The 25794-nt window shown below is 49.8% G+C and overlaps 1 protein-coding gene across 2 annotated transcripts in view; it reads left to right on the top strand.

Annotated features, from left to right (window-relative positions):
- The window catches only part of LOC111145877 (paired box 5), a 191327-nt gene that overhangs the window by 56157 nt on the left and 109376 nt on the right, over positions 1-25794 (top strand). For both annotated transcript variants that reach the window (XM_022501163.1, XM_022501162.1), the window contains exon 6: positions 9994-10169. In XM_022501163.1, coding sequence (XP_022356871.1) covers positions 9994-10169 — 176 coding nt within the window. The remainder of the gene's footprint in view (positions 1-9993; positions 10170-25794) is intronic.

Below are 25794 nucleotides of genomic sequence, written 5' to 3'. Positions count from 1 at the left end.
TAAGGTAGAATAATTAGGTACTACTGTACAAGGTAATGGACTTGGATAGTATGGATTGGAGAGAACAGATTTGTCCCATGGCAATGCACAAGGTATTCCTTCCTGTCTCTTCTTTGAGGTCATGTTGATTCAGTTAAGCACAAAGTATGCATCAGAGTATACATTAGGCTCTGGATAACGGAAAACAGTGCTGAGAAGCTAGATAGAGAGGGAAGAGCCTTGTGTACTTTGCTGTCTTCCCCCTGGCCCAATTCTTGCATTCCAAACCTCCTGAATTATAGCCATTCTCCAAGCACCACATTTTCACATGCCCCTGGGCCTTTGCATATGCTGCTCCCTCTCATCAGAATGCACATCCTCTCCTTGCCTCTTTTTTTAGCTCACTCCTTCCCTCTCATTCTTAAGTCTTTTTTTTTTTTTTAAGATTTTATTTATTTATTTGACAGAGAGAGATCACAAGTCGGCAGAGAGGCAGGCAGAGAGAGGGGGAGGGAAGCAGGCTCCCTGCTGAGCCGAGAACCGGATGTGGTGCTCCATCCAGGACCCTGAGATCATGACCTGAGCTGAAGGAATAGGCTTAACCCACTGAACCACCCAGGCACCCCTCATTCTTAAGTCTTGAGCTTCACTTCTTCCAGATGGCTTTTTTGGATCACCCCTGCCCCCAGCCTGAATTAAGTGGAGCGATTTAGTATAGGGTTAGGGGCAGACTCTGGGGTCAGACTGCTTGGGTCTGGATCCCAGCTCTTCATTCTCTTAGCTGTGTGACCATGGGCAAGTTACTTAAGCTCCCCAGTCCTCAGTTTCCTCATCTGTAAAACGGAAGGGGCAATAACAGACTTGACAGTATGGGACTGTTATGAGGATTAAGGCGATACAGTGCTTAGAATAGTGCCTGGCACAGAGGAAGCTCTGTATACGGGTCAGCTACTATCACCTGGTTCCCGGGGCTGCCTCTACTTCTCAGGCTTCTCGCACTTACCTTACTGCATCGGAATTATTCATTTCTCAACATCCTCCACTCAAGGGCAGGTGTTAGAACTTAAACCCCTCTGTGATTCAGGTGCCAAGAGCCAGACAGCCAGCAAGAGTTTGGTGCACGTTGCTCAGGAATGAATGGATCCATGAGGCTCAGAGTGGGCATCAGGGGCCTCGTGTGTTTCCAGGTTCACCTCACTTTGGACCCGTCCTGTGGCCTTGGACAAATCCCTTTGCCATCCCAGAGTGTGGGATCATCGGTCCCTCAGGGCCTTTCCCTCACTGACAGCCTCTGACTCATTGGGTAACAAACGGCACAATCTGATTCACTCTGGTCGAACCTGAACGTATTTGGCAATTTTACAATTTTGCGTTTTTCCTTCTCCGAGAAGAAAGATTGAGTGAGACTAATGGCTGAGTAATGGTAGTTCCAGTGGAATTTCCTGCACATGACTCTGATTTTTCTCAGCCCAGTTTAAGCTGGGATTTATACAATCACTCAGAACATCGATTTTGGTTCTGGGCTGCCATGGACGGTTCCAGCCCTGCCACCCTGCGGCCCAGCACAGGGCCTGGCTCACGGTAGATGCTCTAGAAACGTTGGCTGGATCATGCCTGTGCCTGGAATCTGATCCCCTTTATCTCCACGCCTTGTCTCCTCTGCGTATCTGGGGTCTGGCTTGGGTGGCTCCTCCTGCAGGGCCCCTTTCCTGTTGTTAGTCATCTCTGGGTCACCCTGAGCATCTAAACACCCCCATGCAAAGTAGAAGAATGAATGGCATTTTGCCATTGTTGTTGGACTCTGAGCGGTTGAACAACTTACTGTGTCTTCCTTTCGGTGTATGTGAAGCTTAAAGCTCAACTGAGCTCTGGTAGTTTATCATGCTCTCATTTAAAATTTTATGAACTGCCTCAGATCGTTCTTAGAAGTAGGTAGAACATAAGGCCTTAGTTGTTTCACTCTTTCCTCCTCCGGGATCTCTGATGTCCTAGAGGTCACTCCCGAAGGTTTTCTCCCAAGTTCTCTGAAAATGCCAGAGACTCTCCTGCTGCTGAGATCCCCTCTGAGCGTTGAGTACCCCCAAGTCCCCTGCAAAGCCTCAAGTCTTCCTAGGTCATGCATTTGGTCAACAAACACTGATTAGCTTCTCCTGTGCTCGAGGTGAGTCAGACATGCGCTCTGCCCTCAGAGAGCCCATACTGTTCGCAGGGAAGGAAAGAAAGAACAATCCTAGAGACAGTGCATGTTTTTCAAGCCCTTGCTGTATGGCAGGCCCTGCTGAACATTCCACAAGGAGTCTTTTCTCTCTTCTCATTCTTTCCTCAACCCCGGGTCTCATGACTGTCCTATTTTACAGATGACAACATTGAGGATTCAAGAGGTAAAAGAAGTTTCTCAAATATCATAGGCTCGTGAGAGCCAGACTGGAGATTTGACCCTGGGCCTGTTGGCGTTTGGGTTCCCAGGCTTCCCTGGCGTGTGCGCCCCATCCTCCCCAGGGCCTAGCTTTCCTCTAAGGCCTGTTAAGAGGCATGTGGGTATTTGCTGTGGCCTCGAACACATTACTTTTTACCTTTGCCAGGTCCCTCAGCTGGAAAATGGGGACTGACCTGACGGGATGTGTTGTGAGGAATAAAATCCAGGCCATAGTGGTGGCCGGTGCTGCTTCCTGAGGAGATCCAGAAGAAAGGGCCATTTGTTCAGCCTATGGACCTAGAGGCAGGCTTCAGAGAGGAGGTGATTTCTTGGCTGAGCCTTGAAGGGCAGGGGTGAAGGTGAGCTGGCAGGGGGATGAGGAATGAGGAGTACGTAGCCTGCTGGGATGGCATTGTGGGGCTAAAGGGGGGTGACTCTGACTGCAGGGGCAGATCATGGAGGCACGGAAGGCTGGGACTTCGTCTTGAGGAAGCCTTGGAAGGGTTTTCGTGGTGAAAGTGGTGGTGACAGCAGCTAACGCAGGTTGGACACTAACTTCGTGCCAGCCACCGGGGCTAAGATGTTACGGAGATGATCTCATGAATCCTTACAAAAGCCCCAGGGATTGACTTGCCGCCCATCGTGCCAGTTTATAGATGAGGAAACAGAGGGTGTTAGTTTTAGTGGCTGATCTGAAGGGTGAAGGGGAGTGGAGAGAACACTGCAGGTACGAGGCCTAGGCACACATCCTTGCTGAGCAACCTCGGGTACTCAGCCTCTGGGGGTCTGATGCACCGAGACCCGGCTGTGCCGCATCTTGGCTGGGGAGGCAGGCCTAGGAGCACGGTGGGTGTCAGAGAGCTGGGCCGAGAGGCTGCAGCCTGGCTGGGTATCACTACCGTGGAACCCTCCCTGCAGGCCAGGTCAGGAGCAGACCTCGGACCCTGAGGTAAGGGTGGGGGACATTGTAGAGCCCAAAGCAGTAATGGAATCTGGGACTTGTCTCAAATTCAAAAAGATTAAGGGTAAATGTATCCTGGTGAAGAAGAGTGAGATTTCTTCCTCTCCAACCTCTCCCAGAAGCCCCAGCAGCCCACCAGCTACCCACATATCTGTTCCTAAACCAAGTATTGGCAAAGAGAATGGGGTCCCCTGGGTAGGCTCTGGTAACTGTTCAGTGGTGGAATGGGTATTGTGTGTGTGGGGGGGTGTCCTACAAAGGCTGTGCAGAACAACCAAAATGGGAAAATAAGTTAATGCTCATGTAATATTATTTAATAGACAAAATCTAGGTGGGTTTTGGAGGCAAGAACAGTTAGAAATGACTGATTCAGCCTCTGAAGTGGGTGATAGGGCCTCTGAGGCCCAGAGAGGGCTCACACAGCAAGTAAGTGCAGAGCTGGAGGTAGAACCCAGGTCTGCTGGCTCTCAACCCTTTTCCCATGGGGCCCTGCCACTGGCCTGCCATGCAGGGGAGCACCTGGGAGGATGGACGAGGTTCTGTAAGGGCTCTGGCTTTGACAGGGTTCTGTAGACTGACCCAATGGCTCTAGGCTCCCTTCCTGGGACTCTCGAGTGGGCCTTCGGCTAAGGTATCGCCCCAAAGGGATTTGGGGCGATCCCAGAAGGGATTATGGAGATTTCTGTTTGTTTTTATTTTTTTCCCTCCCAGTGAGCATCTGCAGACATAAAGTACATGATGATTTTTAAAGAAACAAGCCAGAACCCTTCTAGAAAAATGTAAAACCCCTGAATCTGCTGTGCTCTGAAGAAAACGCAATGGGTTTATGATCTTTTAAGACACACAAGAGACAGCTTTCTCTTGACAGATGGGAATCTGAGGCTATTTTGCTTCCTCCCCCTTTGCGTGACCAGACCCGATTGTGTAAAGCTTTTAGCTTCAAAGCCGGGTTGTGAATAACATTGGTTTAACCTGAAATTTAAAGCCAGCATTTCTTTGCTCCCTGAGACGGGGCTTCCTGCCCCTTGCTCCCCTGAAGCTAGCTTCCAGAATGTTAATTCTACGAGCCATGGTTGACTAAGCCCAGCACTGGGTCTATTACATATTATTTGATTTGGAGTAGAGAAAAAGACTTAAAGATACCATGCCCCTTGTATACCTTTGTACTTTTGCCCATGTCTGTCCATATATTTAAGCATACCATTCACATTGTAAGTTCAGATTTTTCTCCGTGGAATAAAATGGGTCCGAGGGTTTCTGTAGCTTGTCTCCAAGACCACATTTTCCAGTGAAGTCAGATGGCGTCTTTGCAACACAGATGAGAAATGCTACGGAAACTTCCATGGGAGACTTGGAGGTCAGGGCTGGTTTCTGGGTATTCATTTTTGTAGCTGTCTTTGAGCATATAACTGGTTTGTTTGGTTTGCTATGCACCCACTATGTGTGTACCCAGAGGCAGGTTGTCTGTGTCCCTGGCCCAAGAATTATGCCTCTTTTCATCAGAGGATTTGTGCTGGTTGACATATGCGCCTTTTCTGGTCTGATTATTTTTCAATTAACATTTGCCTCCTCCACCGAACAGAAGTCTGTGAGGGCAGGGCCAGGCCAGCTCTTACCCATCGCTGATGCCAGCATTAGTGTGACACCTGCTCACTAAGGTTGCTTAAGAGAAGAATGAATGGGGGCACTTGGGTGGCTCAGTCGGTTAAGCGTCTGCCTTCGGCTCAGGTCATGATTCCAGGGTCCTGGGATGGTGCCCTACGTCAGGCTCCTTGCTGAGCGGGGATCCTGCTTCTCCCTCTCCTCCATTCTCATGCTCTCTCACTATCTCTCTCTCTCAAATAAATAAATAAAATCTTTTAAAAAAGAGAGAGAAGAATGAATGATTGAATGAATGAAATCAGTTGGAGGGATGCTGGCATTTGCAGACCAGACCTGTGAAAAAAAGATGGTTGTTCATTTATTCCACAGATATTTCCCGTGGAGGAGACAGAGATGAATTAACCGTGGCTTCCCCTTGAGGTAGCTAATAGTGCAGTGTCAGAAGGCCCAGTGGGCTTGACTCCTAAGAAAAGGGAGAAAATGGTCAGAGCCCAAAGAGTAGGGGAGGAAGCAGCTGGAGCAGAAAGGAAGGCATCCCGGAGGAGGAGGCACGCGTGCTCACAGGCTGTGTCCGTCCTGGCAACAGGATGCATGTCCATGGGGAATGGCTCCCCTTCCTTAGCGGCACGGTGGATGCCCTGTGGGTGACAGGCCTACTCCACGCATCACATTCAGATGTCCACAGGGGCAAACTTCACCTTGCCAGCCCTGAGTCTCGCCAAAGGATGAGCCTTGGGCCCAGTGCTTCGAGAGCACAGACTCATCTAAAGGAACTGGCAGTTCAGGTACCGGGACTGAGGGATGTGGACAGTGATTGTTCCTCAGCCCCTCTCGTGGCCCCTCTCTGCGCCCCCAGCAGGACTCAGATCCTCCCCATGGCCTCCTGTGGGCTCCGGGGCTGTCTGGCCATCCCCCACCTGCCTCTCCACAGTCTCCTGGGGTCTCTTCCCCTCACTGTCCTATGCCTTTCGTCTCCCTCTCATGTCTAAGCCTTTGTAGGTGGCCTCCTCTGCCTGGCATACCCTTCCCACCCCTACCCTCTTTGCCCGGCTGACCCCTGTCCTTTACTCTCAGTTCAAGCATGATTTTCCTATGGAAGACTTCTCTCACCCCCCCACCCCCTGTGTGGTCACACCTCTCCCTCATTCTCCATACTCCTGTGCACATGATTCTAGACACTCTTTCTACTTGGCAGTAATCACAGTTTGTAGCCACATGTCCGTGTGAGTATTGACGAAAGTGAGCTGCCCTTTCTTGTTTGGGAAGAGGGGCCTGTCTGAGGCATCCCTGTATCCTCTGTTGTTTTTTTTCTAAACACCACCTGGTACAGAGTAAACACTTCGTCCATGTTTGTCCAATGAGTGATTATGTGGGTAGATGTGTCTCAGCCTCCTCAGGAAATGACCGACATCAGGCGTCTGTGCAGAGTGACAAGGTAGACCTACCGTACCTCCCTCCCAGTGGAGAAAGCAAGTGGGGGTGATGGAGGGGCCAGGACAGTGGGAGGAATTGTAGGTCACGGGCACAGGACTGGAGAGGTGGCTCTTTCCAGCTCGCGGTCCTCTGCTAGGAGTGTCTGGGTCACTGTGACAGCCTGGGCCTTCTCCCAGACTTGGCCCGTGGCTGCTGTGGTTGATTTTCAGAAAACCAGAGCAGGATGCAGCAAGTCTTCTTCCCAAAAGATGGCTCAGGTCCCCACAGGACTGCCTGTGCCTGGAGTACAGGAACCTGTCCTCAGCTAGCTAGGCTTCCACAGATCCCCCCCCCCAACCCCTCCGGTGCATACACTTGAGTTGGCCATGTGCCCTGAGCCTTTACTTAGTGACCAGATGGTGACCTTGCCTGCAGAAGCCCTCAGCAGAGGCATCCTCAGTTTCCTCAGTGGAGGTGAAGGTCTGCCCTTCCAGAACTCTGAGCTGTGCAAAGAGCCTGGCCTGTGAATCCCACAGGAGAGGGATCGAGCCTGTGGACATCTATGGGAGGATGGCCGGGCCAATGTGTCTGATGGAGCAGCCTGAGTGGGAGGGAAGAGGTGGGGAGTGCCCAGCTGGGGGCACAGTGAGATCTTGATGGGAGTCACCAGGGACTGGCCTACAGGAAAGAGCCTTCATTAGGAGTTTGGGGCCTGGCTGGCAGGATGGGGCTAGGGAGTCTAAGTGAAGCTGGTGGACAGAAAGAAGTCTTTTAAGAGTGGGTGTGGTCTCTGACAGGGAACCACTTGATGGGAGTACTGGGGACCAAGGGCAAGGTCATACTTCAGTAAGAGTGACTGGGGCCAGGATGACAGGCCAGGGAAATAGCTGAGGAAAAGAAAGATGAGTGTCCTCCCGTGTGTGTGTGTGTGTGTGTATCTTTGATAATAGGGTCATTTGGCAGATGCCAGCCAATGGGAGAGCATGGGCAGGGTTCTGAGCTCCTACATTCTACTAGTCTTCGATGCCCTTGTAGGAATGGTCCCCATGGGGTTAAGCCATCTTGGAAAAAGGGACTCTGAGGATGATGTCCCATGGGCAGGAATAGGGACCAGTCTTGTGGAAGACTCGTGTTGCATGTAGCCAGAGGAGGGGCCCAGACTCTAGGCTGGAGGACATCAGCCAGAGAGACCAGCTTCCCTCGTGGCCCACGTATTGGGGTATCTGGTCACTGAGGCTGTAGCTTAGCCTATCATATCCTCTTGGGTCAAAGTGCAGGTGTGATCTGTTTCCTCAGGGAGATTTATGAGCTGCTTCTGAAGGCCCTTCCTGTAGAGATACCGGGGTGCTCTGAGCTGCCAGCCTCCATGGAGGACTCTGGAAGGCCAGTATTCCTGGGAACACCCGCAGCTGGTGTCTTTGCTCAACTGTCAGACCCTGCATTGCATTTGCCTCCAGATAGGAGAGGGGGAAACAGCCGCTTGGGGTAACATCTCAGTGACATAGCACCCTACTGCTTCAAGCTCCTCGGTTTGATCTCCTTCCTCACACTACGTGATGGATGAGGAGTAGGGCAGCCTGTGCTGACAGGGTGGGACGAGGGGGAGAATCAGTCAAGGCCTGCGTGAGGGCACCTGCCAGCGAGAGGTCGGATGCCTACTGGTCTCCCCCAGGGGCTTCCAAAGGCGAAGACAGAGGTCTGGGTTCCAACAGTGTCTGTGGTCAGCCCTGCATGAGCAGCTGGGTCCTAGAGGGCCCCGGGGGATGAGGGCCCTTGAGGCCATCTCCTTGCTGTCTTTTGCCCTCCTTGCTGTCTTTGATTTTGAACGCTTCAAGCGCAAGGCTCACCAAAAATATTTCATCCCATTTCCTTCCTTCCTCCCTCTCTTCCTTCCTTCTTTCCTTCTTTCCTCCCTCCCTCCCTCCCTCCCTCCCTCCCTCCCTTCCTTCCTTCCTTTTTTGATTTCATTTATTTATTTATTTGAGAAGGGGAGAGAAAGAAAGAGAGTGAGCACATACCAGCCGGGGGAGGGAGAAGCAGACTCCCTGCTGAACAGGGAGCCCAATCCCAGGACTGGGATCATGACCTGGGCCAAAGGCAGACGCTTAACCCACTGAGCCTCCCAGGTGCCCCCCACCAACATATTTTCTTTTTTATTGGTAACTCATAGAATTTTCTTTGAAATGCAAGCATCACCCCCAGAGCCTGTAACAGCGTGAAGAGCTAACAATACAGAACACACAGAGAATTTAATGCCGTACTTTCTTGGTAATTCACGTTTTTGAACAGGCAGTAGTACATTGAGAGTTCTGCAGTAAGACAAAACACAACAAGAAGCGTGCTATGAGGAAGGGCCCTTCACCTCCTGCCTCCAGGAAAGGAAGGATGAGCGCTCTCGATGTTTCTCATGGTGCCTTCCAGAGCTCCTTTGGCGATATATATACAAAAGGCACACAAAGTCTTATTCTCTTCCTTTTTCTCACATAGAAGCTTATACGTTATACATGCTCTGCTGTAGCTGGTTTATTTTTCATACGACGGTGTATCCTGAAGATCTTTCCATATCGGCTCACAGCGGGAGTCCTCGCTCCTTCATGCGGCTGCCCCGCACTCTGCTGTGTGAGCACACCGTGACTTATTCAGCCAGCCCCTACAAATAAATTCTTGCGTTGTTTCCAGTCTTTTGCTACTAGAACCTTGTACATAGATCACTTCCCTTATGCGCGAGTCCAGTGGTAAAATACATTTTCAGAGGTACAGCTGCTTTATCAAAGGAAATGTGCATTTGTGGTTTTGATAGGTTTTGTCAAATTGTCTATCGTGGGTGTGTGTCCAAAGGGGTCCCACCAGAGTTGTGTGAAGGCTGTTTCCCTACAGCTGTCCCGGCGCAGTGCTTTACTGACTGGTCACGTGGTGTGGTGGCAAGCGTCTTGGGTGAGGGCCTTGGCTCTGGGATGAAACTGGTACCTTCATGGGGTAGGGAGCCTCAGTGCAGAAGAGGCAGTGACCCCTGGCGGTTAAGACTCCCACTCCAGGGGCGCCTCGGTGGCTCAGTTCAACATCCAACTCTTGATTTGGGCTCAGGTCATGATCTCACAGTCTTGGGATCAAGCCCTGAGTCGGGCTCTGTGCTGAGCAAGAGTCTGCTTCTTCTCTCTTTGCATCCCCTCCCTAACCCCTGGCCACACGCACTCTTTCGCACACATGCGCTCTCTCTCTCTCAAATAAATAAATCTTTAAAAAAAGACTCCCAGCCAACCTGAGGTCTAGTTCTCAGACAAATTACTTGATCTCTCAGGTCTCAATTTTCTCATCTGCAAAATGGGGGACATGTTATCTACCACGGGATCACTGTGAGTTTCAGATGAGATGATGCATGGAAAAAGGGCTTGGCATGTGCCTGGCACGTGGCTCTGGGAGGCTGGCTCTGCCCTGGTCAGCACAGTGCCCTTGGCTGAGGAGCCCCTTGGCTGAGTCCCTGTCTGTTTCGTCTCCTATCAGGGGAGGAACTGGGCGCGGGGGTTTCTCAGGCCCTCCTGCCCCAAATCTCACTGTTGGACACGCCTTTCTTCAGCAACTCGTGTAACCTGCACTCCCCCTTCATGTCTCCTGCTCATCCAAGGTATTCAGGAATCTCCAGTGCCCAACGGTCACTCACTGCCGGGCAGAGATTTCCTCCGGAAGCAGATGCGGGGAGACCTGTTCACGCAGCAGCAGCTGGAGGTGCTGGACCGCGTGTTTGAGAGGCAGCACTACTCGGACATCTTCACCACCACGGAGCCCATCAAGCCCGAGCAGGTACGCCCCACCGCTCACTGCCCGCTAGACCTCCAGCTCGACGCAGGCTCGGTTTGCCCTCCCCCCAGGTGTTTGGGGGGGGTGTGGGCGACGATGCCGTGCTCTACTCTGAGGCGGGCTTCTCGTTGTTCTCAGCCAAACTTGCATAGTTGCGGCCTCCCACGGGGTCAGGAGGACTCATCTGGGGTTCTGGCAGCTTCTTGCCTCAGTGCCTCAATCTCCCCAGCCAGCCTGGGGGGGCGGGGGTGGGGATGGTGGCATGCCTGGTGGGGCTATTCTGCCCTGTTGCCGAATGGTGTCCTTTCTCCAGGCTCTTGGCACAGGGGCCGTGTCGTGATCTTTGGGGCCACTCGAGGTGGTCTTGGGTCCTTATCCTGTCAGTCAGGGTGAAGATGGAAATATGGCCACAAGCCACATTATGGTGGTGCTAGGGTGGGGCCCGCTGTCAGCCCCCAAGCAGGTCACCCTGCTCTGCTTTTAGGGACTGAATCCCAGAGCCTGGAAGTGAAGAAGTGTCTCACTGGACACACTCCTGGCTCGGTCATTTGCAAGAGAGGGAGGGACGTAGGAGCATGACCCCTTGTTAGCCCTGGACAGACGCTCAGTCGCTGCCTTGGCTACAGGACCAGAAAGGCTCTGCCCAGTGAGAGGCTTCTGGGGCCTAGATAAGGTGTGTAAGGTACCAGATTCAGCTCGGGAGGCTATTTCCTGATGCCCGGTCTGGGCTGGTTACCTGGCAGGCCCTGGCAGCTCAGATGTAGTTCCTGCCCAGAGAGCTCCCGTGTGGTGTGCACGTCAGGTAGACCCCGCTGGTACAGGAGGTGAAAACGGGCCTCACTGGGCTTTCTCTATGTGCTCATTAGATGGCATTTCTGAAGTTTTCCCCCAGAGCCATTCAAAGACACATAGGCTGCCTACACAGTTTCCTGTGGAGAGGAGAGAGGCCAGAGGGGATGTTGAGGAGTGAGGGTGAGCAAAGCCTCAAGGCCACCATCCTGTGACAGTCTGGCTGTCTGAGCAGCTCCTATGAGGGCTTTCACAGCCCATGTAGCCACTTTGTTTCCAGGTGGGGAAACTGAGGCCAAGAGAGGGGGAGGGACTTGCCTGAGTCCACAGAGCAAGTCATGTATTCACTTAACTAATGTTGAGGAGTATCCCCTGTGTGCAAGCCTGGAGCCAGGCACTAGGTACTTCAGTGAACGAGGTAGGCTTGGACCTGCCCTCAGGGAGCCTACAGGTATGTGGAAGAACCACAATCAGTAAGAAGAACCCAAAAGTCATGGATTACAGATGTTCTAGGTGCTGAGGTGGGGACGTTATCTGAGGTTCTCTGAAAGAATAAAGTAGAGGCTGAGCCAGGCTGGAGGCCACAGTGACCTCCTCGGGGAAATACTGAGCCCTGAGGCCTAGGGCCGAACCAGAAGAAGGGACATAGGGATGAGGCGAGTGCGCCTGACAAGAGGGAAGAGCAAGTGCGAGGCCTTGAGGTGACAGGGGGCATGGCAAGAGTGAGGAATGGAAGGAGAGCCAAGAGAGCCCATGTGGCTCAGCTTTAGGGCACAGGGGCATGGGGAGAAGGGACAGTGATGTTGGGGAGATGGGCCAGGCCTTGTAGACTGTGGTTAAGGCTTTGGTCTTTCTCCTCTGGGAGCAAGGTGATCCTGTGTGTTGGATGGAGCTGATCCCACACGCTCCAGATCTTGGGCTTTCAGGAAAACAGTCTTGTTTCCATCACAGACAGCCCTTCTGAGGGATGGCTGAAGGCACCTTCCATCTGACACAGGAGGAGGAAGAAAAGGAGACTTCCTTGGATGAGGCCTAGCTTTCCTCCAGAGTCAGGGAGAAAATTTGCCGTCTAACCACTGATAAGGTCATGTGATTTTAGAGACAGTGGGGACTGGAGAGCAATCTTTCAGCCCCCTCAGCCCTTAGAGGCCCCGAAAAGGGACAGGGTTTGTCTGAGGCCGCCCAGCAAGTGAGAGAGGAAGAGTGAGGGCTCAGACCTCCACACTCAGCCTGGCCTCTACTGCATGAAGACTTCGGTGCTCGTATTAAGCTCCTGTTAACTTAAAGCAGACATTCAGTATTAGAGACTGGGTTTCCCTCGGTGTTCCACATGATTCTCAAGGATGCTCAGACTCAGACATGCCTATTTTTCATTTAACTTGGAATACCTGGGAAATCTGGGCAGAGACTGCAGGGCTTCATAACTGGGAGGAGTCCAGAAGCCACCCATGGACTTACCCACTTGCTCAGACATTCATATGCTCATTTATCCAACATATTTCTTGCAAGTTGCAATGAGGCTGGCACAGTGCCAGGCACCCAAGCAGTGGAGGGATGAATCAGGCATCAGCTCGGTCTGTCCACAGCTCCCAGGGGTGATACGATATGGATTTAGAACCTGCAAGGCAAGGGAGAAGGTTCTGTGGGCCCTGATGAGTGGGGAGGTTGCCTCAGTTGGTAGCACGGGGCGTTGGGGAGGAGGGAGATGTTACAGAGGGGACAGGTCTACTAGGCTCATGAAGAGATAGGGCCTGGCAGGGAGGAGACCTGCATTACGGATCCTTCAAGGGCCCCGTTCCTAGCAGCCTTGCTGTGTGGTGTCCTTCAGCATGGCGCGGACGCCACCGTGGGCCTGTGTCTGTGTGGGCTCCGAGATGGGGCCTTCAGGCGAGCGTGTGGCGGGGTAATGACTGACTCAATGTTTTCTGGTTAATCTGCTTCACCTCCCTGTAATGTGCAGTAATGAGGAGAGATGGAAGGTGAGGCCACGGGGCTGCCGGGCACACACACAGGCACTGGACTATGAATGACACCCTCGCTCCCGGTTCCCAGTCACCGGACAAATGACAGCCAAAGCGAGGGGCCACAGCCTGGGAAGGGGTGTTGGTCAAGGGTACAAGCTCCTTGAGCTCCCTCATGCCCACTCTCTGCCTGGCCTGGTGGTGACACCAAGAAGGGGGCCTGGAGCTCTGGTGGCCAAGGTGGGGGGGTGTCTCTTCCCTATGTGAGGAGACCTGGGTCTCCACGGTCTAGTGGCCTTGGTGGGGACTCGCTGTCCGTTTCACTGAGCAGCCTGTGGGGAAGAAGGAGCTTTTCCTGGCCTTGGGGTTGAGGGAGTTTGATTTGAGTCCAGCTGAGTCCCGGCTCTGCCCTGTTGGGAGGAATGCTTTTTCTCTGGAAGTTTCCATACCTGCGGGGGCAGTGATGGAGATTTTGCACAGCAGCAGCTGGACAACAATGGTCTTCCTCACCTGCGTGTGGTAGGTTGCAGGTCGCAAAGGGCCTTCATGTCCACTCTCTCTTCCTTCGACTCGTGATTTAAATGCCCACTAAACAGTGTGGGTAAGATTGGTAGAGCCCCGTTTTACAGACTGAACATTTTTCCCCCAAAACTGTTCAACCTGTGGTCAGCCCAGGGAGCTTCCAGGACTTGCAGAGGCCACAGAGCTAGAATTTGATTTCAGGGTCTTCTGTCCTCATCTTGTGCTGGATGGTTGCATGGGCCCCCTTTCAGGAGAAAGATTCTGGGAGCATTTTCTAACTGGCTGGTTCTCAGAACTGGCCTTTTGCAGCCAGAGTCTGTCTGTTATTCCAGAATCCTCAGAGTTTCGCCATGGGCTTAGGTGGTCAAATCCCCCTCAGTGACCCAGCCCACCCACTTATGGGAAGAACATTCTTCCTCCAGGCCAGGTGGGAGTCCTGCCAGTCACGCCCACGTCTACCCAGCCGCTCTTTCCACCGAGATCTGCCCTGGGCAGGTCGGCCTGGCTTCTTGCTTTTATATGGGCACTGAGTAAACCCTTGGCCCTGGGTGTCCTGCGTACACACTTCCAGGGCAATCAAACACTTCCTTCTCGACGTGGTTATTGAAGAAGCAATTCTGTTTTCCCCACTTATGGAGGGAGTAAACATCAACCTGAAGAGGGGGAAAAAAAAAGAAAGGAAAGAAACAAGTGCTGGTGGCGTGCGTGTTCGGAACAGCAGAGTCTGTTTCAGTAAAACTCGCGGTGACGCTGTCGCGGTGGCGCTGCTGGTGGGATCCGCTCCCTCTCTGGCCTCGGCAGGAAGGCTGAGGCGAGCACAGGCTGCCGTATTTACTCTCGGCAGACTATTAACCAACACCAGGCTATTAATCTGGCTTTTGAGCCTTCACTAAAGCCCATAAAAGCTCACAGTTGTCAAATGGAGTTCATTTTAATTTCCTTTCAATCACAGTAAATTATTCAGGTGATAAATCAGCTGGAGCAGCCTCCTGGCTGTAATAGAAACCCTAATTCCTGGCTAATTATCCAGCCCATTGCTGCCACAGATCAATACGGGCGCAAAATGGAACCGGCCCAGGGCCCTCCCTCCCATCGGGCCAGAGACAGAAAGACAGCTGGGGAAGGGGATGTGCTGCTGACCTCCCAGGAAGTTCAAAGGTCATGAGGGTTAAACTGGGAGAAGGCTTGGCCCTTGTCTAAAAGAGAAAGCCACCAGAAATGCCTCCCGCTTGCTTGTGCTGCTTTGCCCTCTGAATGGTGGCATCTCTCCCAGCTGGTGGGCCTCGGCTGAGCACAGCCTATTCCTGTGGGTGTCCTAGCCCCGGAAAGGGGCTGGTTTGTGGTTTTGAGCATAACTGAGCTTGGTCATCAGGGATGGTCTGAACTCCTACCTGAGTCAGAAAAAGGTCTGGGATGGTGGGGAGAAAGATGAATTGCGGGGCATGCTTCCTTGCTTCAGGGAGCTCATTTTCCTGGGTAGTGGGTCTGGGTCCAGCACAAGGAGGTGGGGCAGGAAGAGGAGAGAGTGAGGAGGTGAGTGTGAAGTAGGCTAAGGAAGAGGGAAGGCTTCCTGGAGGAGGTGCCCTTTGTGCTGTATCTTGTGGGATGGGCAGAATCCAGATCAGTGGAGATGGTGGAGCTGGCTGGAGGGGCATTCTGGGTGGAAGGAACAATGTGGGCAAAGGTACAGCAGGGAACTGGGAGATGGTCTGGGAGGTTGAGATGCAGGAGGAGTGAAAGGCAGTCAGGGACAGTGGGGCTGGAGAAGTAGGAGGTGAGCAGACCCCAGAGGAACGTGGAGGTGAGGAAGTCTGACTTCCCCTTTGGGGATGTGTCCTGAAAAGCTCAGCGTCTGTGGCCTGGACCGTTGTGCTCACCTGGAAGCTTCCTTCATGGGGCCTCCTGCCTTTTGCCCTGTCCCTGTCCCTCCAGTTGGAGCTCTCTTCCTAAAGCCCACCCTCACTTACGGTTTCCCCCACCTGAGACCTCAGCCCCAGCCCTCCATCCCCGTCACGGCCCTTCACCACTGCCCCACGCCCCCCTGCCGGCCCCCGGGATGCTCTGGCTGTGGCCAGGCCTGACCACTCATGGCCCCTGTGGCCTGGGCCCCTCCTCCGTGTGAGGGCCGCGGGCCGGTGTGTGCGTGTGGCTGAGCGCGTGAACAGCAGGGATGGCTGCAGCCTGCAGGGTGGCGGCTACCGCGGTTACGTGACCATCTTATGGTGGTTGTTCTCGCTCCAAGCTCCTGCTCACTGTTTCCCTTCAGTCTGTTTTTACATCTACCCGGGCCAGGCCCACCAGGAGTCCTGCCTGCCCCGGGGAGGCCTTCACTGACCCACTTCAGTCCGCACGGACTTGCTTTGTGTGTGAGTCCATGAAAGCCTCAGGTTCTAGTCATTATCATAGTGATTGTTGGAGCGACAGTGCCTTCGCTGCCTCCCACGTGCCTGGCTCTGTTCTGAGGAGCAGCCTCTTGGCCCATCGCGTTACAAAGCCCCAGCCACATTCCTATCCCTACCGTGTAGGCGGGGTGGCTGGGGCTGAGGGAGGTTAGCAGGGACCCCACCACAGGTATGGGCCAAAGTCGGACACCAGGGTCCGGGCTTGTGGCCACCGTGGCTGTCCCAGGTGCAGCCCAGTCAGGCGGCTCCACTGATTTGTACAGGTGAGCGGTTTCCTGGGAACAGACCTGGGGCTTCTGTGTACTCATCCTGGGAGGCGAGCATGAGTTAGAAAGCGGAGGGGCTGCCACGGGAACCAGTGAAAAGATGAGCAGGAGTCTGAGGGCAGTGACTCTGCTGTTCTACTGTGACCTGCTTCTGTTTCTGCTCCGCTTGCCTCGGTCCTCCCCTTGTGAGGCTGTGTTCTGGGCCACGCTCTTCCTTTGCAGATGAAGTAGGGAGTGTTTAGGAGAGACAATTGGAAATTCTTTCCTAGGAGGGATGACTAAGAGATTAGGGCTATTTGGTCTGAAGAAGGGAAGACTTGGGAATGTGAGCAGGGAAAGGGGCAGGCTGGGAGAATTTTCTGACAGCTCAAGCTTTCCAACCAGTGGAGTGGGCCTCCTTGTGAAGTAGCAAGTTTCCTGTCACCAGAGACATGTAAGTAGATGCTATCCTTATTCATATATGCTGTGTTAGAAGTTTATGAATCCACTGATGACTTGATGAGCTAAATGTCAAGGCTCTTCCAACCTGAAAGAATGATGCTAAGTTAAGAAGAGCAAGAGAGGGGGCGCCTGGGTGGCTCAGTGGGTTAAAGCCTCTGCCTTCGGCTCAGGTCATGATCCCAGGGTCCTGGGATCGAGCCCCACGTCGGACTCTCTGCTCAGCAGGGAGCCTGCCTCCCCCTCTCTCTGTGCCTGCCTCTCTGCCTACTTGTGATTTCTGTCTGTCAAATAAATAAATAAAATCTAATTAAAAAAAAAAAGCAAGAGGGGTCCGGTGGGAGGAGGGGAAGGAATAGGGGAACCAACAAAAGGAGAACCTTAATATTGCAGGGTGGAAGGGACACTCCAGGGAAATTGCCCCCCACCCAGGGACTCTCACCAGGGGGGCCAGCCTGGGTCACTGGAGCTGCAAGGTCTTGGGAGGCTGGCGATGCCCCCAGCTCTCCTCATGCACAGAGCAGGTTGGGGCCTCCTGGTGAGGAGGTCTGGGTGGTGACGGCCACCGCCAGTCTTGCTGCCCACACATGGTCGTGGGCCTCCCCTGCCCAGGAGCTCAGGGCCTCCTCAAGGAAGGAGAGTAGAGAGGAGGATTAACAGACCGGCGTCCTGCCAACACGTGCCACGGCTTGTGAGGGGGCTGGCGGGGTGATGCATAACTTAAGATAAAGGAAACGCTAATTGAAAACCCCAACACGGGGTTACATAGGACTCTAGCTCACAGTGGCTCTGTGACATGGAGGATGCCTGCAGTACGATCTTCATGTGGCAGATCAGGAAACTGAGGCAGAGAGACACTAAGGAACATACTCTGATGACGTAGCTCAGCCACGTTCCCTGCTCCCTGCTCTTTGCGGGTGTAAACAGTCCTCTGGAGTCTGTGCCCTTTGCTCTGCATGTGCTCTACATGCTGACTGATCGAGTGGTTTCACTCAGCAGGCGTGTATCGAGCACCTCTCCTGCACCAGGTACTGGGCTAAGTGCTGGGACACAGCCGTGACAAAGACAAACGTGCTCCCCAGAATTTACCCTACGGCAAAAGAGACAGATGTGGGCAACATGATTCTATCAGTACAAATGGTGTGTCACTAGCAAGCATCACAGAGTGTTGGGTGCTCTGAAGAGAAAGATCAAAGGGTAAAGAGTGGGACCTCATCTAGATGGGGGGGGCGGTCAGGGAATGTCTCTCTGAGGAGGCACCTTTGAGCTCAAGAAGGGGAAGTGTGGTGGGAATAGTGTTCCATGAAGAGGGAACAACCAATACAAAGGCTTGAGGCTGGAAAGACTGTGGTCCAGTAACCAAAAGATGCCCCATGGGGCTGGTAAGCATGAGGGGCAGAAAGCGGCATGTGGTACAGGGGTGGGGTGGTGGGGGCCAGGTGGAGACTAGAGCCAGGGCCTTGGATTTTGTCTTGGGAACAAGGAGGAGCCTCTGCAAAATTGCAAACCAGGGACTCTCAGGAGCCAGTCCAATATGGATTAGAAGATTATTCTGCTGCTGTGGGAAGACTTGGAGGGTCAGGGGACCAGGAGGCTGTTGCCAAGGTAGAGACCATGTCGCTGTCCCCCTGGAGGTCACTGTACCTCTGGAGACAGTTGTCAGCCCTGTGTGGGATTGGCCTGCTCTCTAGTCTGAAATCCAGAACAGGAATTATGGCCTGTGATGCACTGCTTCTCTCCCCTCCTTTCTGCTTCCCTGTGTCCCCCCCACCTAACCCCAAGCTCCCCAGCTCTGCAGCCAGGCTCCCAGCCTCCTGGAGTTGAGCTCAGATTTGATTCTGAGCTTTCAGATAGTCCAGGCAAAGAGGGAAGCTATCAGGTATGCACTTCCAACTTATCATCATCTACCAGGGAGTGGGGGGGAATAGGACGATTCCCCAAAGGAGGCCATGCTTTTTCTGTGTCTCATGGAGGCCCCAAGCTCAGTCCTCAGCAACATGCATAGAAGAGCCACAGCAGGCTTCACAAGGCTCTGCTTTCCAGGGCAGTGTGATGAGCACATGCTCGGCAGTGCATTTCTGCTCTGACCATAGGGTTTGAGAAGGCAGCCTCGCTGATAGCCCAAGTTAAACCAAGAAAAATCCCAGACATTCTGGGGCATCATTCCTAGATTTTCCAGTTTGAGGCTTGGAAAATGTGCTACTATCTTGGTGCTTTGTGACTTCCTTCCACCAAGGGTACCACAGGGAACATGTCCCACCCAGAAGTATTGGTTTCTAAGAATGTACCTCAACGGGACTTCCGGGTGGCTCAGTCCGTTAAGCGTCTGCCTTCAGCTCAGGTCATGATCCCGGGTTCCTGGGATCAGTTCCCACATGGGGCTTCTTGCTCAGCGGGGAGTCTGCCTCTCAGTCTGCCTGCTGCTCCCCCTGCTTGTGTACATTCTCTCTCTGATAAATAAATAAATAAATAAAATAAGGAAAAAAGAGGGCACCTGGGTAGCTGAGGTGGTTAAGCATCTGCCTTTGGCTCAGGTCATGATCCCAGGGTCCTGGGATGGAGCCCCATATCAGCCTGCTTCTCCCTCTCCCTCTACTGTGCCCACTCTCTGTGCTCTCTCGCTATCTCTGTCAAATAAATAAATAAAATCTTTAAAAAAAATGAATGTACCTCATCATTGCCTCAGCTCTTGATGAGAAGTTATTAGTTTTCCATTTGACTTCTCTGAAGTGGGCTTGGTATACAGGAACTTGGGGATGTTGAAGAAAGGAAGAGGCATATGTTTTAGAGATTAAAGAAGCAGACAGCTTACCCACAGGATTGCAGATGGACAGGATGGAACAGAGAGGGCACGGCTGGGCCTTCCCATGGGAAGCAGGCACTCTCTGACCTAGTTGTACCTGGAAGGCTGATGCCAGAGGAAAACTTTAAAAAAAAAAATTTATTATTAGAGAGAGAAAGCATGAGTGGGATGGGCAGAGGGAGTAGGAGAGAGAAACTGAAGCATACTCAGAGCTGAGTGTGGAGTCCGACATGGGACTCAATCTCATGACCCTGAGATCACAACATGAGCTCAAACCATGAGTCAGACGCTTATCCAGCTGGGCCACCCAGGCACCCCCAGAGGAAGACTTCTGCCCCTAAGGCATTGTGGAGGGGACCCAGTGAATATCCTGGGCTTTGAACAGTCTGATGAGTGAGTCTTCCCATGGTAGGAGCTGTAAAAGTAGAGAGGGTCACAGCAGCAAGGAGAAGGACAGGAATTCTTTTCCCAATTCTTCCCAGCACATGGAGAGGGCATAGAAACGCCTTCCTGAACACTGAAATGCAAGCAAGATATAACTTGGATGTCATCTTGCCTTTGGAATGAGATAATAGCAAGGACTGTACTGGAATTCTTGCTCCCTAGATCTCTAGAGGAGCTGGGTGCCTGTAGACCAGCCATATTCCTTTTTGTGGGCTTTGTGTTGGGAGTGCACCGCAAGTCTGGCTTAAGGGATTTGGCTGTGTACAACGCTCTTAAGAAAATCAAACTTTATTGCTTTGTAAACTAAAAAACAAATAAACAAAAAAACCCACAAAAAAACCCCCAACAATCCACATAGATTTCTGGTTCTGATACAAGGTCTCAGCTATTACAGGCACCCCTTTCTTCTCAAACAATAGAAATACTGGATCAAATATAACAATAAAATATTTTTGATATATATTTGGGGTTGAATGGAAGATAGGGAGATCGTTGGGAGCTGGAAGCTAGGAAGGAGCTCAGAGTCAGAACTTTAAGTGCATGAGCTAATGTCCCAGGGGCCCAGGGTACTTACTAGTCCTGGACATAGTTCCAAGTGAACAGGGGCTGGGGGCATTGATGCTGGTGCTGAGACTGAAGATATGACCTTAGACCTGTATGATATGGGAGTTGGAACTGAAACTTCTGCAAAAAACTTGAAATCTGGAGGGGTGGCTCTTTCCAGGTAATGAGCAATGGGCACATTTTGGCTCCCAGGCTGACAAAAGCAGTAGAAATTTTGATTCTGCATGGGACTCAGAGCAGAAGTTTCCCATGGGAGGCTAAAATCCCAAGCCTATGCCACATACAAGTGTGATATCTCACTATATATTATTTCCAAGAAATTCAAGAAGAGAAATGAACATAAAAACTTGGCTCCTATCAGTGAGATCCTTGAGATGACTAACAGAAGCACATGAAAAACCCTCGCCTGAATCCTTCCATAATCCAGTCTGTATAGCATGCCCACAGAGCAAACAATAACCACTGAAGGTGAGCTCACAATTTAAAAAGTTGCAAACCACACAAGGAACTGAGGGGGAAATGGAGACGTAACCAGAAGAATTAGTGCTGCAAGAACCTAAAATAACAGGCAATCTGAAGGAACTATAAAATGTCTATAGAGACCAAGAAAGGACTGGAAACACTACAAAAGGATAAAACACCATGAGGAAGGAATATGCAGTGTAGAAAAAGAACCAAAGGTATTTTCTGGAAATACAAATTTAATTAATCATCAAAATCAAAATTTGAATTCATGGATTAAATACCAGATAAGACACAGCTGAGTAGAAAATTAGTGATTTGGGAGACAGCTGAGGAAATTACCAGGAATGCAGTACAGAAGTCTAAGGAGTTTGGAAGTAAGAAAGAGAGGGTTACATGGAACACCTGAGTGGCTCAGTTGGTTAAGCATCTGACTCTTGATTTGGGCTCGGGTCATGATCTCAGGGTCGTGAAATTGAGCCCTGTGTCAGACTCTATGCGCAGTCTAGAGTCTGCTTGAGATTCTCTCTTCCCTTCTCCCTCTGCCCCTCCCTGCCATGCTCTTGCTCTCAAATAAATAAGTCTTAAAAAAAAAGAAAAGAGAGCATTACAGATAAACCAGAGTTTCATGAGAAGGTCCAACATGTATCTAAGAGTTGTTCTGGGAAGATAAATAGGAAAAAATAGAGGTGAGTCAATATTTGAAGAAATAATGGCCAACAAGTATACAGAATAGAACTGTTGCAAGACGTGTCATTAGATTGAAGAAACATACTAAATCCCAAGCAAGTTAAATAAAAATAAATGTACATCTAGGCAAAGCAGTAGTGAAACTGAAGAACATCAGAGCCAAGGCAAAAGTTATAAAAGCAGCCAGAGAGAAGGTATAACTTCTAGATGGACAGAACAATTTTTTCCAGCATCAGTAGGAGTCAGAAGATAGTAGAATATATCTGTAAGTGTTAAGAGATAATAAGAATTGATATGTATTCAGATAAATAATCATTTAACAGTGAAGGCAAATAAAAACATTTTCTGATAAGTACACCGAAGGTTTATGACTCACAGACACTTGCTGAATTGCTGAAGGATGTACTTCAGGAGAAAGGATATGAAAGACTGCCACTTTTAGCTCTGGTATGTGAAGAGCTTGGCAGTCATCACTCCCATATTTACAACAACAAATAAAGCTGAGCAAATTGAAATCAACAACTTTTCTTGACCCATCAGAGAACTGAGGTTGAGGGCAAACAGCTACTGAAATCTGCAGAAATAGGAGCATACTGAGTTACACGGGAGATCTTCCAGATTAACATAAAGCCTCTACTAAAGGTCTGTTTACTTCAGTTTCTGTTACCCAATGCATCATGCCCAGCTTTCAGCAAAAAGTTAGGCAAGAGGGGCACCTGGGTGGCTCAGTGGGTTAAGCCTCTGCCTTCGGTTCAGGTCATGATCTCAGGATCCTGGAATCAAGCCCTGCACCAGGCTCTCTGCTCAGCGGAGAGCCTGCTTACCCTTCTCTCTCTGCCTGCTACTCTGCCTGCTTGTGATCTCTCTCTCTGTCAAATAAATAAATAAAATCTTTTTTAAAAGTTAGGCAAGAAATAACAGTCTGAAAAAACAAAGTAGGCATCAGAAACAATCTCAGATATGACATGGGTTTTAGGTTCATTATATATAGTGAATTAAAATAAGTATGGTGTGTTAAGGGCTCTAATGGGAAAAGTAGGCAGTACAAAAAGATGAGTAACGTAAGCAGAGCTATGGAAACTCTAAGAAAGAACCAAAGGGAAATGCTAGAAATAAAAAGCACGATAACAGAAATAAAGAAAGCCTTCGATGGGTTCCTCAGTGGATTGGACAGCTAAGAAAAGGATCAGTGAGCTTGAAGGTGTGTCAGCAGAAACTTGCCAAACTGAAATGCAAAGAGAAAGAAAAGAACTAAAAAATAAAGATAAACCCACCAAAACAGAACACCCAAGAATTCTGTATTCTGTATTGTGAAATAACTTTAAGAGGAGTAACATAGGCATAATTGGAGTACCAGAGGAGAAAGCGAGAAGGAAGAAGTGTTTGCAATGGTGATGGCTGAGAACTTTCCAAAATTAAGGACCAAACCACAGATGCAGGAAACTCAGAGAATATCAAAATATTTTGATATCTACGCCCACACATAGTCATAGTCAGACATCAGAAGATTAATGACAAAGAGAAATCTTGAAAGCCAGAAGGAAAAACTACCTTACTTCTAGAAGAACAGGGATAAAAATTACAGTGGATTTTGCGTCAGAAACCACGAAAAAGAAGAGAGTGGGATGAAATATTTAAAGCGTTGGAAGAAAAAACCCACCAACCTAGAATTCTGTGTCTTGGGAAATTATCCTCCAAGGGTGAAGGAGAAAGGGGCCCCTGGGTGGCTCAGTTGGTTAAGCATGTTCTACTCTTAATTTCAGCTCAGGTTTTTATTTATTTTTTATTTTTTTAAAAGATTTTTATTTATTTATTTGTCAGAGAGAGCACAAGCAGGGGGAGCAGCAGGCAGAGGAAGAATTAGGTTCCCTGCTGAGCAAGGAGCATCCTACAGCTCAGGTCTTGGTCTCAGGGTCATTAAGTTCAAGCCCTACACTCGGCTCTGTATTGGGCATGGAGCCTACTTAAGAACAACAACAAGGGGCGCCTGGTGGCTCAGTGGGTTAAGCGTCTGCCTTTGGCTCAGGTCATGATCCGGGGTCCTGGGATCGAGCCCCGTGTCAGGCTCCCTGTTTGGTGGGGAGCCTGCTTCTCCCTCTCCCTCTCTCTGCTGCTCCCCCTGCTTGTTCTCTCTTTCTCTCTCTCACTGTCAAATACATAAATAAAATCTTAAAAACAAAGCAAAACAACAACAAAAAAATGAAGGAGAAATACTTTCTCAAACAAAAACAGAATGAATTTATGACTAGCAGACTTATCATGCAAGGAAAAAAGTTCTTTAGGAAGAGGGAAAATAATATAGGTCAGAAACTCAGATCAAACAAAAAGCAAGGAGGGGAGTTAGAGAAGGAATAAATGAATGTAAAACAAATTCTTTGATTTTTCTAATTCATAATTGATCTAAAGGGTTAACTGTTTGAAGTAATAACAGTAACAATGTATGAGATGATTATGACATATGGTAAGTGAAAGGAATGACAGCAATGTCACCAGCGGCAGAAAGGGGGAATTGGGAAAATGCTACTCTGTTAGAAGGTACCTGTACCGCAGTTGAAGAAATATAGTGTTAATTGAAGGTAAACTTAGTTTATTTATAAGTGTATATTGAAAACTCATAGGACAACCACTAAAAGGTTTTTTTTTTTAATTTCTCTTCAGCGTAACAGTACACTAAAAGGTTTTTTAACTTTAAAATTTTTTCTTAGTTGTGGTAAAACATGTGATGTAAAAATTACCCTCTTAAACATATTTAAGTGTCCTTTTCAGTGGCATGAAGCAGATAAAATGGAATCCTATAATATATTTAATTAAACGCAGAGAAAGAAAGGGAGGGGAATGAAACAAAGAACAAGTTCAATGAATAGGAAACAATTACAAACATAGTAGATATTAATCCAGCTAGAACAATGTTTGCTTTATATGTGAATGGTTTAAATATACCCATTAAAAGACAGAGATTATCAGAGCGTATTGAAAAAACACATGAGACCAATCTATTTGTAGGCTACAAGAAGAATGTGAAACACAGAAGGAAGGGGTGGGATTTAAGGAGCAATGTTAACCAAACACATCGATAAACAAAGGATAATCTGAATAACTATTGATGTTGAAATAATGACTGATTTTGGTGTGTTTAAAAATCAATAGAAAAAAAACACAATAATAATATGTAATATTGGGGGTGCCTGGGTGTTTTAGTGGGTTAAAGCCTCTGCCTTTAGCTCAGGTCATGATCTCAGGGTCCTGGGATCGAGCCCCGCATCGGGCTCTCTGTTCAGCGGGGAGCCTGCTTCCCCCTCTCTCTCTGCCTGCCTCTCTGCCTACTTGTGATCTCTGCCTGTCAAGTAAATAAATAAAATCTTAAAAAAAATTTAAAAATAAATAAATTAATTAAAAATCCATGGGTCAAAAAAGGAATCCTAACAGAAATGATGAAATATAAGAACTGAAAAACCAAAAAACCTGACCGTCCCCAGAATAACAATGTTGCATATCAAAACTTGCGTAATGAAGCTAACATGGTACTTAGAAGAAAACGAATAGCTTTAAATGCAGTTTGTTTTAAAAAAGATGAGACTAATGAGATAAGCATTCAAGTCAAGCAGTTACCAAAAGAGCAGCAAATTCCAATAAGGCAAAGCGAAAGTAGCATATACATGTTGCAAAAAATACAAACAGGACAGAATCATACTAAGAAAATTAGAAGGCTCTCTGCTGCTCGCCTAATCTGTCTCCTTAGAGAGCCAGTGTCAACTAATGAAAGAAGAATTTCTAGACTTGTATGTTCTAAAAATAGTAGTAAGTGAAAAGTTACAGTGAAAGCAGGGGGTGGGCAGGTCCCCGGATAGGAAGGGATCAGTGGTTTCATAAATAATAACTCCATAGTTATATGAGTGATATTTCAGAAAATTAAAGCAAGAGGGCATGAAGATAAACGGAAGCGCCGGTGAGAAAGATCTAGGGGTTTTCCTTGTCCATGAATTCAGTCACGTAGGTGCTAGTGAAAGCAGACTCCGGACTGCTTTCTTTTGTGTTGGTCAGACCACACATGTGTTGTAGGATTCCAGGGGAGGGCCTGACCTTAGAAAGGGTGGCAGCTAATTGGAACACGACCACAGGGGTGACTGGGTAGGGGGAAGGGACTAGACCTAAGAGCTAGCATTTATTAAGCCCTTTTTAAGTGTAAGCCAGGGACTGTGAGGAACTCCTCATGAAGCTCCTTACCTACCCTCTGCGTGCTCTGTGAAGTAGGTGGTGTACAATCGTTCCCATTTTACAGATGAGAGA

Source organism: Enhydra lutris, unplaced genomic scaffold, assembly GCF_002288905.1.
Source record: "Enhydra lutris kenyoni isolate GAN:26980312 unplaced genomic scaffold, ASM228890v2 scaffoldscaffold13, whole genome shotgun sequence".
In the NCBI taxonomy this organism is placed as follows: domain Eukaryota; kingdom Metazoa; phylum Chordata; class Mammalia; order Carnivora; family Mustelidae; genus Enhydra; species Enhydra lutris.
This window is presented reverse-complemented; position numbering and strand designations above follow the sequence as displayed.